Raw genomic sequence first — 13,361 nt, forward strand, 5'->3', positions numbered from 1 at the left:
GTACCACATGTAGCACACTCATGTAGCAAATAATTCATCATTAATATGTAGATCATTTTCCTGTTTCTGCCATGGTGTTATAAGGACTGGCAATTAATTGAAATATTGGTAATTTAACAATTGAGGGAAATTTAAATACTGTAAATACTTAGGTGTGGATTTTGCCATTTTTGCCATGTCTTTAATGATTGAATATTACAACAGTATCCTTTTTGTAAACTTTGGTTTGCCGTTTTTGTGTTTTATGTGTGCTTTTTCCTTATTTATTTTTAAATAACCCTTGAACTAGACCAAATCAGTGCCTGAAGGAAATCCACAAGGCAGTGACATCATTTTGGTGGGACAAGACAACAACAGCACAAACACCATCAGTAAGTATTAATAATGGATTTTATTCATTCTGTGATGTTATGTGGTGTTAGCTGGTTTGTCTCGTCTTAAAAACATGACATCATGTTTGACAATATTACAGAAAGCATTTCAAGCATAAAAAAAAAAACATAAAAAATAACTTCACCATGTAAACTAACTCAATCTCCCACTGAGCAACAGTTATTTATTTCCATCATGTTAAGCATCAGTTTTATTGGCTTTGTGCATTTTAATCATTTTAATTCACTTTCACTACAGCGTATGTATGAATGTGTGCTTTATACATAAATGCATTCTTAAATTAAACTTTTTATGTTTATTATTAAAAAATCTCAAACGGTGCTGAAAACAGAAATATAGGCATTGCCTGTTTCAAGATGACATAAAACATACAGCTTCTGGAGAAACATTCAGTGCTGTCATACAAAGTTTAAACAATGCAGGATCGTGGGGTCCAGTTAGAGTCCAGTGGTGAATGATAAAGATCATGTTTAAAGTATGCAGTCTCACTTTAATAGACCTTTCCCAATGTCCCCGGCGCTTTTGGCTGCAGGGTCTGCAGCAGGTTTGCCTGCAGACGGAATGTATTAATCAGAAAGTTTCACACTGGATAAATATATGTATATTTCCAAGTTCTCCTATCAAAGGAAACTAAAATATTACCTCCACCCTCTTTATGGTCTTTTGCACCTCCTGTCTTTTTCTTGTCTCCGATTATTCCTCCAACTTTTTCTTTGGCAACTACAGCTGTAACGTTTATAAAAATTAATGGTCTTGCCTTTACATTTTTGGAAAAGCAAGCTGTAAATTATAGAAATGACTAGCACTCCTTGCGATTTAATTTCATTCGTTACATTCATTTTCAGGCATCAGTTTAAAGTGTTTAATTTTCATATGCCATACTGTAACCCTCAAAAGTGCATACAGTAGATGCATTAAATAAATGTTATAAAATAAGTCTTGAACTTACCAGCCTGATCAATGATCTTTTCCACATGCGCATCTGCTTTACCCTTGGCGAAGTCCATGTTTGGTGTCTGATGTCAGTGAGGAACTGAGTGTGCATCAGAGATGTGTGTACTTATAGGCTGCGGTGTTTAACATGTTAACCTCCCCCTAACCCCCCACCCCCTCTGGCATTATTCATTAGTCACTCCATGTCTGTATTTCTCTTCTCATGTATAAAATTAGTATTCAGAGACACTGAACTTCAAAATGTACCCCATCACGAGAACTGTTTGTACTGTATACAGGGTGTGGCATCACACACAGTACTATACTGGAAATACAAGCTTCCACTGTTGGTGAATTAGTGTTTGGGTGAATACAGGGTTGTGTGAATCATTAAGGAAGCAACCTAAGAATTTGATGCAAAATGAGCCAAGCTGCGTCAAGCATTTTTACACTGGTTCGGTTTTTAAGATGTACAGTATCTGAAATGATATGTGATCATGTTCCTAATGTTTTTAGTTTTTTTTTTTTTTTGTCTTATGCATTTTGATGATAAAGAAAGGTCTGAGGATGAGGAAATTAACAGCATGTTTTCCTTCATGAGATTTGCTTTTTGTGTTATGTGGATTATTGCTATGTTTTTAATCAGCTGTTTGGATCCATTGAATGATGAATGCTACATTTTCCAAAATCTGTTCTGATGAAGAAAAACAAAACATGCAGGCAAAGTACAGTTAATTTTCAGTTTTGGCTGAACTATTCCTTTAATCAATATTTGGTCAGAAGATAAATAACCAAGGATGTGCAAACAGATTTGCTTCTCACCTCATTTACACCCCCCACCACCACGTGAATTTCTCAATACTTCGACTCAGTAGTTTTCCTGCATACTGGGTGTGTGCTGATGTATCCCTAGAAGGCAATGTTTTTAAGGAGTGGTAGATAATTGCTTGTAGTGTGTGTGTGTGTGTGTGTGTGACAGTTTTTTGGCTTGAAGTTTGTTGTTGAATAGCAGAGCAGAACTTGATTATATAGTGCTACATCATAAATAGATGTGGTTTATTACCCTTTATGCCCTAGAGTTAACTGCAAGTTTATTAAAGAAAGCTTATTTGGACATTTTCAAACTAGGTTTAAAAATAAAAGAGAAAACATTTTTTTTCTTTTGTGTTATTGTAACTGTTTATTTTTAACTGTTTAACTGTTATTTTTCCCCCAGTGTATTTTGTAGTGCATACATTTGCAAAGGACACTTGCTCACAAAATCAAATTTGACTCGGCGGCATAGATTTCAACAAAACTCTTTATTTCACTTACTGTATATAGTTTATAAAATCAGCTTGCCTGCTTTGATGCCAAAATAAAAGGTATGTAGGACATTTGTTTGTCTGTGTATGTGTGTGTCCCAGAGAGAAGAGAGAAAGGCTTGAGAAAGAAAAAAGCTAGAGAAGATTGTTTCCGTGTTTTGTTCAGCTTCGTGTGTGTGTGTACTGTATATATGTGTGAGTGTGTGTAAGTGAATATAGGAGTGCTGATAAGGCAACATGCAGTCTTCAGTTTTTTTTGTGGCTTCAAAAAAAAAGAACAAACTGCTATGTTTGATAGCTTTGTCCTAGTTACCAACAGCAGACACAAGCCTGGGGTGGATCTGAACACACCATTGAGTGACAGGACAAGGGCGGAGTTTGGGTCACCGTGATGGCAAGGCTAAACAAAGATGAAGACTGTCATCTTATTGGTAATGATCTACACTTCTTAGCATTCCCTTGGTAAAACAGTCCCTAGAGTCAGCACAGCACAGTGCCACAGAACACTAACGACAAACTTTGCAATAGTGCTGTAGTATTGCTTTTACATTGCGGGCATCACAGATTCATGATCGCACACGACTTAACATGCATTGCAACAAAATCAAGACAAAACAGGATGTGTCTGAAGATTCGATCTCTTTCTAGAACACTGAAAGTCTCCTTGTCCTAGCAGCGGAGGGATTCAACGTAAACCTCATTCAATCTCAGATCTAATGTGTACAAGCTAATGAAGAATGCACAGCTACATCAATACGGATATTCGTTTTTTGTTTTTAAGTACCTATGTAATACAATATGCATTCACATTTTGTGAATAAACATATTTGTACTCTAACAAATCACACGGTAAGTCTATTGGTCAAGCACACAGTTACTCTATTCTGAGCACATACTGAACTAAAGGAATGTAATGTATCTCTTAATGTACACACAGCATCTTGTGTACATTGCAGCATTTTCAAGACTAAATCAATTGAAACATGGCTATGACCTCCAAAAGATCCAGACACGCATTGCTACATGCCCTGATGAAATGAGATGTATTGCTTTTCTTACTTTACTGGTCATGCAGGTTTATTTTTTCTTTTTCTCAGCCATGCTCCTAAAAGACCAGTTTAACCCTCTGATATCAGCCTCTTGGCTTCACGGTTCCTGTCCACGTTTGAGTGTTTGTGTGTGTTTTAGATGAGGTGTGGATGGGGAGAGGACCGACGATAACACTAAAGAACATGACGACACCACAGGTGGAAAAGAGGGGAAGCGTCACACATTTAACGGCTACAGGGCTCAGGGAAAGTCTTTTTCAACTTGGTGTTCCATACAGTCACAAAAAATATCAGTTACATCTGGAGTCTGGAAGGGGAGAGTCAGAGGGAAGAGACGGGACTGTTTCAGCTTCAGGCCTCTGGATTAATAACCCTGATGAACAGAAAGAACACAGATTAAGTCATTTCTGGTGTAATTCTTGTATTCTTATCTTAACACACAAACACGCTTTGGACATTTTGCCATGAAGAGAGTTTGCAATGGTGTCATTCTTTTTTCATGAAATAGTCAGTGAAAGAAAGTGTTTAACCTTAACCACTATCAGGATTACAGGTCAAATAATAATAAAAAATGTACAACTTTATCAATTTAATGTCAAATAATAATAAAAAATGTACAACTTTATCAATTTAATGTCAAATATTAGTCAAGACTTGATAAAGATGCTGTAACATCATTTTAAATTAAGTTTGGATGGCTTTTTCCTCCACTGCTAATTGGCTGAAAATAGGAAGTTAACCCTCACAGCAAACGGTTTAATGTATACGTAGGCTACACCTTTGATGTTCAATTTAATTTTTTGTAAAGTTTTTGATGTAGTTTGATTTGCATATCTGACATTAATGCTCATGTCAATTTCAACAGCAATAGCCCACTGGGGGGATATATAACATGTAATTTTCTAGCAATAAACATTATTCGTTTATACATGTACAATAATATAAAATACAGAATGTTATAAATATTATAATTCTGTATTTAAATAAAAAAATAATATAATATTGTTGAAAATTTGGGGTCAGTAGGATTTCATTCTCTTAAATTTTTTAAAGAAATTAACAATTTTATTCAGCATGAATACATTACATTGAGAAAATGATTTTTAATATTATAGAAGATTTTAAATACTGCTATCGTAGAATCACACACACAAAAAATGCGTCACAGTTGCAGTTTTCGACATTGATAATAACAAGAACAGGTGGTTAACAGTAATTTAATATTATATTATTCAACAATATTACTGTTTTGAATGCAAGTATATACATGAGGAGAAATTTGATGCGTTTCTTTTATGGTATGCAACATGCTATTTATTTATTTATTTTACAAATAAATTCATTAACATATCTGTTTTTTTTTTTAGTACAAAAATATGAGATTAGTCTCTCCAATGCTTAAAAATAAATAAATAAATAAATAAAATTAACCAAATAAGCAATGGGAGACTAAAGTGAAGGGTTTTGATAAAAGTATGTTTTCTCTGTTCTCACCTCTCCACCGTCTCCTCCTTCCATCCCGCCCCCATGAGAGAAGTCACCCTGTGAAATACAGACACCATTATAATGCAAGACACAGCTGTTTTCTGCTTTTAGATGCATCTGGCATTCATATATTCAGCAGTGAATCTTCATATGGAGTGCAGCCACAGCTTTTGTCATGTTAAACAGCCATATTAAATAATATCCATGCAGGGATGCAGCACAGCCACAGGCCTCTCAGACTCTGCCTGTGCAGAGGGACAGTGTCTGTTCACTGCAGTGTGTTATGACTGCTGTCACTGCAGAGATGGAGGGAGGGATGGCCATGGAGTTCCTGTGGAAGGTGAATGCAGCTGGCAGGCACATCTTCATCCGTCTCTGTCTCTGCGTTTCAGCTGTGCTGAGCTCTTCTGCTGAGTCACTGTCAGGTCCAGACACTCTGTCCTCCTGTACTCTTTACATCCCCCACAAAAACTTTCATTACAGCTCTCAAAATCAACTTAGAATGCCATTTGCAACAAATTTTACTTTCAAAATCTAACGCATTTCAAAGTTAAACAGGCTATTCAACAAAATGTTGCAATCTGTAACATGCCAAAAAGGAAAGTTGTTTCAAGTAATAAGTGCTTACATGTTCATGAGAGATTCTGAAGACAAACATCTTACTTTAAGAGTAACGCTCTGAAGGCCTAACTTTGGTCCTAGATGAGCCATCTTTCCTATATTATATACACAGTGTCCAACAAACATTCCAAAAATTCATAATATTGAATTTTCTTTCTTTTTTTTCTTTAAGACCATCTTTTACCGGATTTTCAAGAAGAGCATCAGCAAGTAGCAAGAATATCGCGCTGGGAAAACAAAAGCATGCATCCACGAGCAGTTAGAAATGCAGAATGCAATAGCACACTTCCATTAGTAACCTGTCTGAGGATGTAAAAGTGTAACTGTTTAGTGTTTAGCATCATTTACTTGATGAATCGTGCTATTTTATTGCATCTGTGCTGTCATGCCAGAATATACGTTCTGGTGGAAGATGAGGTATTATCACAATAGAGTTCCAAGGTTGTTAGTTGATGCATTTGGAATGAGAGACCTGAGATCTGTCATTTGCTTGTCATTCACATGTGTTAAGTGAAGATTTGCTTGATCGTGGTATTGTAGTGTATCAATTTAATTTTGCTGTCAAGCGATTAAAGATCACTGCAATTCATTTAGTACAACTTTTAACAAATTCTGTGCAGAAGTAGAGTAAACAACCCCGACCCACAAGCAAATTTGTGAACACCGATAACATTAGCTCATTAACTGGATGGGAACTGATGGGAATTCAGGTAATCAATGAAGTAATCAATGCAGCCATTCTTTCTCATTATGCACAATGAAGAGAATGACTCCAGAGGGGGATTTAATGAAGGTAACTGAGCTCTGCTGTTATATGGATGCTTGCACTCATTCGCCCCGTCTGTGTGGTGTGATACAGCAGTCAGGTAAAGTTAAAGCCCAGTCTCAAATGCAGCATATATGCCACATTCACAGGCTACCAGCACTTCTCTCCACAAACTAAATCAACCATTCCAAACCCAATTTAACAAGCACCTCATATAAAGCCTCATCCTGTTAACAGCACAATTGCAAACAGGAAAAAACAAAACAGAATATGTTAGACTCAAAATACCAGTATTTATACAGTACATATAGTTTAGTGCAGTATTATTAAACAAAACTGTGTGTTTAAAGACAAACAGGTGTTGAGTTTGTGGTTATGCCAGATTAGACATCGATCCCTCAGGCTAGTCTTAAGTAATTTAAAGGTGTTTTAAAATGCAATGCACAAGAAAGATTCAATAAGAGACAATATGTTAATTAAGGGGATACTCCAACCCAAACTGGAAATTTTGGCATTAATCACTTACCTCCATGTCGTTCCAAACCCGTAAAAGCTTCGTTCTTCTTTGGAACACAATTTAAGATATTTTGGATGAAAACCGGGAGGCTTGTGACTGTCCCATTAACTGGCAAGTAACTTACACTGTCAAGGTCCAAAAAAACGATGAAAGACATCAACAGAATAGTCCATCTGCCATCAGTGGTTCAACCGTAACGTTACGGAGTGATGAGAATACAGTTTGTATGAAAAAAAAAAAAAAAAAAAACTTTTGTCAACAATTTGTCTCCTCTGTGTCTCTCCACATCACCTTGGCACCATTTTCTTCACATAAAAAAGTATTCATTATATACAGTTCAACCACTGATGGCAGATGGACTATTCTGTCGATGTCTTTCATACTTTTCTGGACCTTGACAGTGTAATTTACTTGGGAGTGAATGAGACAGTCACAAGCCTCCCGGTTTCCATCCAAAATATCTTAAATTGCGTTCTGAAGATGAACATAGCTTTTACGGGTTTGGAGCAACATGGAGGTAAGTGATTAATGACAACATTTTTGGGGTGGGGTAACCCTTTAAAAGATGTGAATTTGATTTTGGAGAAAGGGTGACATCTAGTGCTGGTTGAGTAGAGTATAAACGTGCAGTCACTTACTGGGTTGACTGCAGCCACATTCTCCAGTCCCTCTGCTGTCTTCTGTCCTACTTCATTAGTGCTGCCTACCGCTGTTTCACCGACAATATTCGCCTGGTCAGTGGTCCTCTGGGCAACTGTGAGGGTTCATATTACAGAGAATTAATGTGTGACTTCTCAATTCTCAGTTTCTATTCTCTCAAGATGCACACGTATTTATTTCTCACCTGTGTTTACGCCTGACACCATTCCCTCCTTTGTCTTGTTGCCTGAAACATGAGAAATTAACATGAAATGTTCTTCAGAAATTTTGGATTTTGTACAAAAACACATTCAATAAAGTTTTATATGAATGGAGGCAAAGCCATCCTAGATGTGGCTATTCTGTAGACAACGTTTTTAGAACATCATGTATTTTTTTTTTAAGATTGCTGGATATTTCATATAGTGGATAGGTGTCAATCTACTATTATTGACAATTGAAAACAGAATAAAAAATATGTGAAACAGATTAAACATTAACATTACAACGGATTTTTAACAATATTTAACATACTTGAGACGCCGAGACAAAAACAGTAATGTAGTGAAATATTATTATTATAATATAACATAATTATTACAATTTAATATATATATATATATATATATATATATATATATATATATATATATATATATATATATATATATATATATATATATATATATATAATGTAATTTATTCCTGTGATGGCAAATCTGAATTCAGCAATCATTAATCCATTCTAAAGTGTCTCACAATCCTTCAGAAATCTTTTTATCGTGCTTCTTTTTTTTGCGCTCAAGAAACATGCACCTCATGAATCTTGTTAATAAATAATTAAATATATAATAAATTAATTATAAACGTTAATTTAAAAATTAAAATTAAATTAAATAAAAAAATATCAGGATTCTATAATGAAGAGATTTATTATTATTATTATTATTATTATTATTTTACTATGTAAGAAGTCTTTAATGTCAGTTTTTAAACAATTTAATGTCTTTGCAAAATAACATTATTTAATAATAAATAAAAAAAACAGTGACCCCTAATGGTAGGATTTGTCATATTTAGAATGTTTTTCAAAAATACCAGGAGTTAGGTCTTGATATCAATCTAATGTCGTTATTTAAACCTTAACTTTATGTTTCTATCCATAGACAGAAATTCCAGCTACACTTCAAAGCAAATAAGATACAAGTGCTTTATTAACAGGCAATGACACTATGCTTCAAAGACTGTCTTACATATACCCATAATATCAATCACACATATTAGAGCCTTTCTGTCATCAAGCATTTATATATATGTATATGTATATATATATATATATATATATATATATATATATATATATATATATATATATATATATATATAGTATGTCCATCTCTGTACTTAAGAGTTCTCTTCTCTCATTCTCTTTCTTTAGTGAAAGCTCAGTTTTCAGTAGATTCTGCATGGCTGAGCACATCTGCTCTCCTGCGTTTCTTCTGTATGTGCCTTAAGGGAGATCTCATGGCAAAGTCTATCTGCACTGTTTGCTTTTCAAACCGACTTTTTTATATCAGTTTGCTGGATGAATTTGAGCTGCTTGTAGATAAAGTGTTTACACCAGCATTTAAGGAGATCTCCCCTGTGTCATACAGTGTTGCTGATGACACTGAATCTTTAGAAAATACAGTTCTGGATCAAAGGCCATTCATAGTTCCAAATGCAGTAGCTTTCTCTATCCCAAACAGAGAATAAGTAACCTGCCTTCGTAACAATCAACCTGAGTAATGAATTCACACCCTGGTGCACATAATACCATTTAAGCTCTCTGAAACCCCCTGACAATACATGCACTAGAGTGAGAGCAGATTTGCAGGCCTGGGACCCCTGCATAGGTGACCTTGGTGGGGAAGTGCTTATGAAGATTACATCACACCTAAATGCATGCTTGGTTGATTGTTGATCTGATTGGATTAGGTAAGATTACCACTCTCAGGTTATAGGTGATGAAAATGACATCAAGGACAGAAAGTTTCAAATGTATAGCTATATTTTGAGATGTATCCCACCCAGGCGGGAATCCAATGAATACTACATTTTAATGGTTTTACATTGAACTTTGTTTGTAGCTTGTATTTTCTGCCTCTGTCATGTACTCTCTACGCCATCTGTTCATTTTTGAACTGATGAGCATAAGCAACCTATGACATAACGCGAGCACTGCACCTCATCTACCCATCTTTCTCTCACACTCTATGGTGGCGTAGAAGGATGGTGAGGGTTAGTCATCACAGTCCTCTCACAACCAGGCAAATCCTGCTGCATCGGCACACACACACATGGAGCTGGCGAGAGCAGAGAGGGAGGGAGTAAATGCTGCAGTGCTCAGCTGATCCGCTCTATATGCCACCCCCCTTACTTTCTTTCTAATACACATGCACATTAGCAATATTTTATAGTGTGTGCAGGTCAAAACTGTGTCTAGATTCTTAGTTGATGAAGTTGGAATTATTATATTGTATTGGACAGTTACATAACAGGAAAATAACTTATTCACACGCACATGAATGCATGCAGGAAATGTGTCAAGGGTAAAGTATTTTTATGCATTGATAATGAATTGATGGTGAATTGTTATTGTTGTTACAAATTACTACTTGTTAAATTGTTATTAGTATGTATAATGAGCATGTTGGACATTATTGAATTAAATAGAAAAATAATAAAAATTCGATTTATGTGCAACTTTGTACAAGACGTATTATGATGTATTATGTGAAACATTTTTTTTTTTTTATTTAATCAGGAAATGCATCCAAAATATTAATGCACACTGATCTTTTTGGCATCTCTGGTCACTGTTTTTATGAGCTTTTACTTTGTCCCGTTCAGGTCTGCAATCTTCCACCACACCCCAGGTTTCGTTCCCTGCACCATTCTTGCCGTCAGTCTGGATCTCACATTCTCAGCAGCTTCCATCTACACTCTCACAGCTCCTCGGCAGACTAGAGCACCGCCTCACTGAGACCCTCTTCTCCTCCACAGACACACACACACACACACACACACACACACACACACACACACACACACACACACGCATACTAATGGAATGCAGATTCATCCATCACATCTGCATTAAATCTACTGGGAATATTTGCAGAGACCTTTATAGAACACAGCTATTATTATCACTGTCAATGATGCATTTTATTATTTTACCCTTTGTGGAACACACACACACACACACACAAACAGAGAGAGAGACAAGAAGCAAACATCTGCACTTACCCACATACATGACCCCTTCTTTGGTCCTGAGAGCTGCCTCTTCAACTCCAGCTTTAGTCTTCTCAGCTGCGGCCACCACTCCTTCCTTGGCCATGGAGAATCCCTTCATTAGAACATCCATCCTGGACGTTGAGTTTGACAATGATCTTCTGCAGACAGACTGCGCCTGGCTGGGTTTGCAAGGGCTGACGGTGTCTGTCTATATGCTGAAAATTTCAAATGACAGGACAGAGGACTACAGACAGATTCTGTTCCGGGACAGACGGATGCACGGGCACTTTGGACGGAGAGCAGTGGAATGAGAGAGGGAGAGAGAGAGAGAGAGAAAGAGCGAGCAGGCGAGCAGGCGCAAAAGTCCAGGATGCAGAGAGACAGAACCTGCTGGATGCTGCAGTGCATTTAAGTCGTGCTGCGAGTACAGCCCCCACCCTCCCACACACACAGCAGACACGCACTGCCTCTCACCAGATGCTTTTTACAATTATGGTCATCCGCTTGAACCTCAAAGCCTGGTTGTGTATTTCTTTTTGAGTAAGCATTCTTATCTGTCCAATGAAAATAATAAACACTTTACCAGAACAACAGTAATATATATATCAGTCATGACAGCTGTCGGAGTGAAAGTTTCAACCAGCATTTATTGGTAATATACATAAACTTGATTTTGGCGGATGAGATCTGCTACGCTGCTGCATAGCAAATACAATAATTTGTTCCGCTTAGTCAAAATAATGAAGAATGGCTGCTTTAAGAATGTAGAACCCCCCAGCAGATCTCTACAGGTGGTGCTGGGGAGGAGGAGGGTAACGTAAGCTCTCATAATCACCCAATATACCGATCACAGGCTAGGATACACTATATATGCACTACGTGGATTAGGAAAGTACACCTGCATATTATAATGTGAAATCTTTGTAATATATCTGTCCCTTATTTGTATCTAATGTAATATTTGTATTTTTATGTTTTATATATAAAGTATATTGTATATAAATGCATATACATTTGATATACAGAAGAGGCAGTCAAGCAACAGAAGAGGACAGCAGCTACTAAGTGGTTTGCTTCTTTTCTCATTAGATTTTGTATACAAAGTGACGGCAGACTAATTGCACTAAACTAACTTCATGCTGCTGCTTGTAATTAAAGGGATAGTTCACCCAAAAATTTTAATTCAGTCATTTTCACACACTCTCATGTTGTCCCAAACATCTATTAATTTCTTTCTTGTGGTGAACACAAAGGAAGATATTTTGAAGAATGTGGGGATATGACTTTACACTGACATTAATAGTAGGAAAAAATAATCATGAAAGTCACTGGGAACCAGCAACTCTTTGGTTACCCACACTCTTCAAGCTATCTACTTTTGTGTTCAGCACAAGAAAGAAATTAAGACATGAATTAAGAAAACTTGACAGTGAGCAAATATTGACAAATTTTATACATTTTTTGTTTAATGTTAATTTGTTTATTTTTAAATAATGTGTATTTGTAATGTGTATCTTTGTTCTTATTTTTAAATACCAAATATAGAATAATGACCATGATTTTTTCTTCGCCTTCACTTTGGCCAAAACGTCTTTTATTGGTTTTTATTTCATGTTTTTACTTCATTTGATTTGTGTGTGTACTACTGTTGCAATTAAAATCGTAGAAGGGTAAAAACAAAAACAGGCAGACATTTGTATGATGCAAGCAACACAGCTACAACAAATAAAATAAAATAAAATATGTTAAGCACTGAGGATCATTTCCTAGTTGGTGATATAGCAGAACCTCTTGTAATCTGAATCATTATGTTCTTTTTTCTGATCAGTCATATTCTTGTTTTGGGATGCAATTTTGCACTCAAAGAATTAACTTTATTAATGATGTCATTCGTATTCATGAATTTGTGAAATCATTCACATAAACGTGTGGAGAATGTAAGCATTCTTCATGCTGTAGACTGCTGGGTAGAGAACCCGGGAGACATCTTGTGAAGCACAGGCTGAGTGCTGGTTGCTGGGCTTGGAGTGCCTGGCTCAGGAGACCCTCATGTTTGTCGTCACAGCTGAGCTGCACACTGTTGAGGCACTCAAGCACAGACAAGAAGGCAGAGACCCTGAGGACCACCACACCACAGAGAAAATGACTTCTTAGGTTCACAGTAACTCATTCTCTCTGTGTAACACCACCACAAGCAGTCTAAATCTAGTCCGACCTCTTGGTAGGTGGGATGTTTTCACTTCATGCTGAGAAAGAGCAGCTGATGTCTGCTCCAAAGACAGAGTTTTGGAGGCATGGTTTACCGAACAGGGTCAGCGCTAAGAACAAGAGCTTTTGTGTGTTAAAAAAAAACTCTAGCCATTTATCACTGC

General features: G+C 36.4%; 1 protein-coding gene and 1 long non-coding RNA gene across 3 annotated transcripts; both read right to left on the reverse strand.

The window, feature by feature from the left end:
• Positions 1 to 372: 372 nt before the first annotated feature.
• Positions 373 to 1,502, reverse strand: LOC113056150 (uncharacterized). Its single transcript, XR_003277666.1, has 3 exons — positions 1,343 to 1,502; positions 1,036 to 1,119; positions 373 to 943 (listed from the first exon to the last, which is right to left on the reverse strand). It is a non-coding gene; the product is annotated as an uncharacterized LOC113056150 (long non-coding RNA).
• A 1,106-nt stretch (positions 1,503 to 2,608) lies between these two features.
• On the reverse strand, positions 2,609 to 11,401 carry LOC113056149 (alpha-synuclein). Of its 2 annotated transcripts, XM_026222698.1 has the most exons (6): positions 10,999 to 11,401; positions 7,913 to 7,954; positions 7,707 to 7,822; positions 6,761 to 6,778; positions 5,174 to 5,221; positions 2,609 to 4,052 (listed from the first exon to the last, which is right to left on the reverse strand). In XM_026222698.1, the coding sequence occupies exons 1-6, from the start codon at positions 11,117 to 11,119 to the stop codon at positions 4,044 to 4,046; spliced, it is 354 nt and encodes a 117-aa protein (XP_026078483.1). In that variant the 5' UTR covers positions 11,120 to 11,401; the 3' UTR covers positions 2,609 to 4,043. The 2 variants fall into 2 exon arrangements, with proteins under 2 accessions (XP_026078483.1, XP_026078484.1); XM_026222699.1 differs by lacking the exon at positions 6,761 to 6,778 and having other exon boundaries at positions 10,999 to 11,119.
• Between the last annotated feature and the right edge of the window lie 1,960 nt (positions 11,402 to 13,361).

Source organism: Carassius auratus, chromosome 37 (assembly GCF_003368295.1).
Source record: "Carassius auratus strain Wakin chromosome 37, ASM336829v1, whole genome shotgun sequence".
Classification (NCBI taxonomy): domain Eukaryota; kingdom Metazoa; phylum Chordata; class Actinopteri; order Cypriniformes; family Cyprinidae; genus Carassius; species Carassius auratus.